Below are 4,030 nucleotides of genomic sequence, written 5' to 3'. Positions count from 1 at the left end.
CTATGAGTTGGAAACGACTCGACGGCACTTAACAACAACAACAAAAAAAAGGATTGTTTGGCGGGGTTTCAGAAAAAGCTGAGATTTTGTCTAAACATCTCTTATTTTAAAATTTTTAGTTAAAGCATTCTGCTGCTATCCAAAATGTCAGTGGTTTGAACCCACCAACTGCTCTGCAGAAGAAAAATGAGACAGTCTGCTTCTGTAAAGATTCACAGCCCTGGAAACCCTATGAGGCAGTCCTACTTTATCCTATAGGTTTGCTATGAGTCGGAATTGACTTGATGGCAATGGGTTTGTTTTTGTTTGGTTTACATTGTAGAGGAATTTCAAGATCCTTTCTGGCTTTTACCCCTCATTCATCACAACATGCCTGTTTGTCTCATCCCCTTCTATATACCTCTTGTGGTTAGTAAACTCCTTTACTGGGGCCACACTACATTAGTTTACCTCTTCCATGGTCATAATCATCCCCAGGAGCTGTCCAAGTCAGATTAATAAGATTGCCCCCTTGGATTTTTGCCTTCAGGTCGGTGATTTGACACGGTGGGAAAAGATCAGGTATGGGAGCCACTGGGACGCTGGAGGCCACAAATGAACCACCAGAGGATGTTCTGCTGAAACACACTTGCTTGCCTGGAAGATCATTTTTATTGTTTTCAGGTCTCGTTGGATTCCATTTTACTTCACCTGCATTAAAAACATTTCTCAATACACGGCTATCTCTATATACCCTCTTCCTACTTTCTCATTCCCCTTCTTCCCTCTCATGCAAAAATTCTTTTTAACTTTTTCATTAAAAAGACTCAAAATCAGGTTGAATCAGATGGGAAAAAACAAAGAATCACAGTTCTTCATCTAACATATATTTCCTGGATATTTAGTAGAATCAGCTTTTGAAAGTTAGTTTTAAGACATTTGTCCTGGAATTTCCTGTCCCCATCTTTTTGCCTATCCTGATACTACCCTTCTATAAGATCAGTATAAAAACTTCCTCTGTTTTAAAGCTTCTCAGACTACCTCAAGAAATTTCTTCTACTCAGATAATACTGTGGAGGATAATACTGTGGGCTTCATTATCTTTCTGTTTATTTAGTAAATCAGTCATCTGAGCCTATAAGTATTGCGTTATTCTTTTTCCCCTATGCATTTTTCTATGTAAGTGTTTTATCTTCCATATTATATTGCAGTTTTTTATGAACTGTTTCCTGATAGGAATTTCAAAATTTTATATTTTTGAAAGACTCCTAATAGTCTCAATGAATACATGGGAACCTAGTTCTTACAGAAATACCAATTCTTCACAATCTTGTTGAAAGACTGTATAAAAGTAAATCTGGAATTAAAAAAAAAAAAAGAAACCTCAGTCTGTGGATTTTTCAGACTCTCTTTTAAATAAGAACATCACATAATAACCTAACATGGAATTGCACAGAATCTACTTTCTCATAAATTCTAAAGTCCTCAACATTTTTATCTGTTAAGATAGGTTGATCTTCTTATTCATTAACCTGGTCTTGGACAAGAATGAAGTGGGTGCTTTGGCAAGTTCAGGGTAAGTGTTCAATTATTCACTAGAGATTATCTCTCTTGGTATTAAGGCACATCAAGGCTTTCCATTGCTGAGCTGGTGCTATCACTCTTAGCTATATAGAGCAACAATCTTTCTAGCCTGTTTCCTTGTCTGTAGAATGACATAGTTAATAGTATTAGAAGTACAAATGTAAGTAAAACACTGAGTGTAATGCTAGAAACAGCCACTAAACAAGCCCCCTCCTTCCTCTTTTCCATAACTCAAAGAAAATATCAAATGAGAATAAAATAAGTTGAAGTATGTGAAAGAATTTTGGAAGCAATGGTGTCTTTTAAAATATTTTTCCATGTAATAACCTTTGCTTGAGGGGACATCACATTTAGGAAGCCCTCCCTTTCCTGAGCATGTGCCCAAGTGAAGGGGACAGTGGGGAACTTCTTGTACGAGCTGTGTTCTTTACTACTTACCAGCACCAGGAAAGAGGACTGCCCAGGACAGAGTGGACATTGATGGAACCATCAAAAGTCGTGGAATATACTAGAACTCAGTCTTGATCCCAGTTTCCTCTCTAGTCCAGGGCAAGTGTTTGAAACAAAGAATGGTGTGTTTCATGAAGCAAAACTTTCTCACTTGCTTACATATGGGCTCAGTGTGATGGCCAGTATTATACCCATCCACTGTTTTCCCTAGTCTAAGCAGGGAGACAGAAGAGGGAGGGGAGACAATGGGCTGCTGCTGATGATAATGATGTAGGTAATCAAATATTAAATTGTGCTTTTTGATTCTATGGACTTGCCAATAATATCAATAGAAAGAGCTTATGTTTGAAAATGTATTAAAAATAATAACAAGCATTAATTGCTCTTTACCATGTCCAGCTTATTAGATGTGATTCCTTGTTTATTTCTCATAACCATTCTATGAGGTAGTTACAACTAAGGAAAGGGAAGCACAAAGATATTACCTGAAATACTTAATTTGGTGGAGAAGTAGGAATTAAACCAAGGCAGCCAAAAACTGTATTTAATCTAGTGGCTCTCAACTGTGGATGATTTTTGCCTTCTACAGCATATTTGACAATATCTGGAGACATTTTTGATTATCATGGTTGGAGGGTCTACTACTGGTATAGTGAGTAGAGGCCATGGATTCCACCATGCACTCCCCCAAAAAAGTTATCTGGCTCAAAAAGTCAGTAGTGTCAGAGTTGAGAAACCCTAATCTAATCACTACACTGTTCTGTCTCATAGATTTAATGATTTGCTCTTGATCCCAAGTCTTTTACTCAACCTAGGTCTGTTATTACAGATTACTTACCATTCTCAATCCAGCCAGCCATGTGCATGGCTCCATTCTGCTGGGGTATCACCCCCTTTCTGGCTGCATTCATTCCTCCTAGAGCCCACACTTTTAAACTGTATCTACCATTTGTATCATAGGCTGTAAAATATCTTGAATACACTCCATCATTCTTAGTAGCATCAGCACCTTGAGAGGGAAATTAAGACATTAATAAATATCTCAAAGGTAACTAGGCATTTGTATATTATCAACACTTCTGTGGGTTAAAATTTTTCACAGCAAAGATAAATACAGCATTATCTCCAAAAAGGGTTTAGGATTTGAATGTATTAAGGATGCAGCCTACTACCTTCTTTTAGATATTTTCTCTGTAGTGTGTGTGTGTGTGTGTGTGTGTGTAGTTCCATATGTGCATTCTAGTCTTCTTGAAGATTTGCCTTTCTCCTTGAAATTAGAGATTATATCATGTGCCTCTGCCACACCCAGCATAGTGCTGGACACAGGTAATTACTAAATAAGAATTTGTTGAATGGAATTGAATTGCTATTTATGACTTGGAAGGAAAGTGTAATATGATTATTTAATAAAATTTATGACTTCTCCCAGTGCAGATTTAGGTAGGAAATTAGTTTACAGAATTTGTTCTAATGAGGTCACTTGCATCACTGTAAGCAGTCAAATTTCTTCTAACAGGAAATGTAGAATTAACTCTCTCTCCCAAATAGAGTTCATAAGTAAAAAAGTAATGGGCAAAATTTTCACTTTGGAAACAAGCTAATACAAAGTCTGCCTGCATAGAAGAGTCATATAGGAACTGTGCTTGAATCCCATCTCTGCTACTTTCTAAATGTTTGAATCTCAGCTTCCAGATCTGATAAAGATCAAAGACTATACAGCCTTTGGTACAGATTATACCTCAACATAATGAAAACAAAAATTCTCACAACTGGACCAAAAAGCAGCAACATAATAAATGAAGAAAGGATTAAAATTGTCAAAGATTTAATTTTACTTAGATTCACAATCAGCACCCATGGAAGCAAAAGTCAAGAATCAAAGGACACGAGTTCTGGTAAGATGGTGGACTAGGCAGAAAGATTGCACAGACCATCTTCAACAAAGAAAAGGGAAACCAATTAACACAGACACAGAAGATAATCCTGGACCCCTGAGCCTTGAAGGGAAGGATATAGA

At 37.0% G+C, this 4,030-nt stretch overlaps 1 protein-coding gene across 1 annotated transcript in view; it reads right to left on the bottom strand.

Moving 5' to 3' along the window:
* The window catches only part of CLCA1 (chloride channel accessory 1), a 37,621-nt gene that overhangs the window by 2,882 nt on the left and 30,709 nt on the right, over positions 1–4,030 (bottom strand). Inside the window, exons 12-13 of the mRNA XM_007946197.1 lie at positions 2,852–3,022; positions 451–690 (exon numbers count right to left, since the gene is read on the bottom strand). Of these exons, the coding sequence (XP_007944388.1) occupies positions 451–690; positions 2,852–3,022 (411 nt within the window). The remainder of the gene's footprint in view (positions 1–450; positions 691–2,851; positions 3,023–4,030) is intronic.

The sequence above is a fragment of the Orycteropus afer genome, unplaced genomic scaffold (genome assembly GCF_000298275.1).
Source record: "Orycteropus afer afer isolate SDZICR_OR568_19922 unplaced genomic scaffold, OryAfe1.0 scaffold00152, whole genome shotgun sequence".
Lineage (NCBI taxonomy): Eukaryota > Metazoa > Chordata > Mammalia > Tubulidentata > Orycteropodidae > Orycteropus > Orycteropus afer.
This window is presented reverse-complemented; position numbering and strand designations above follow the sequence as displayed.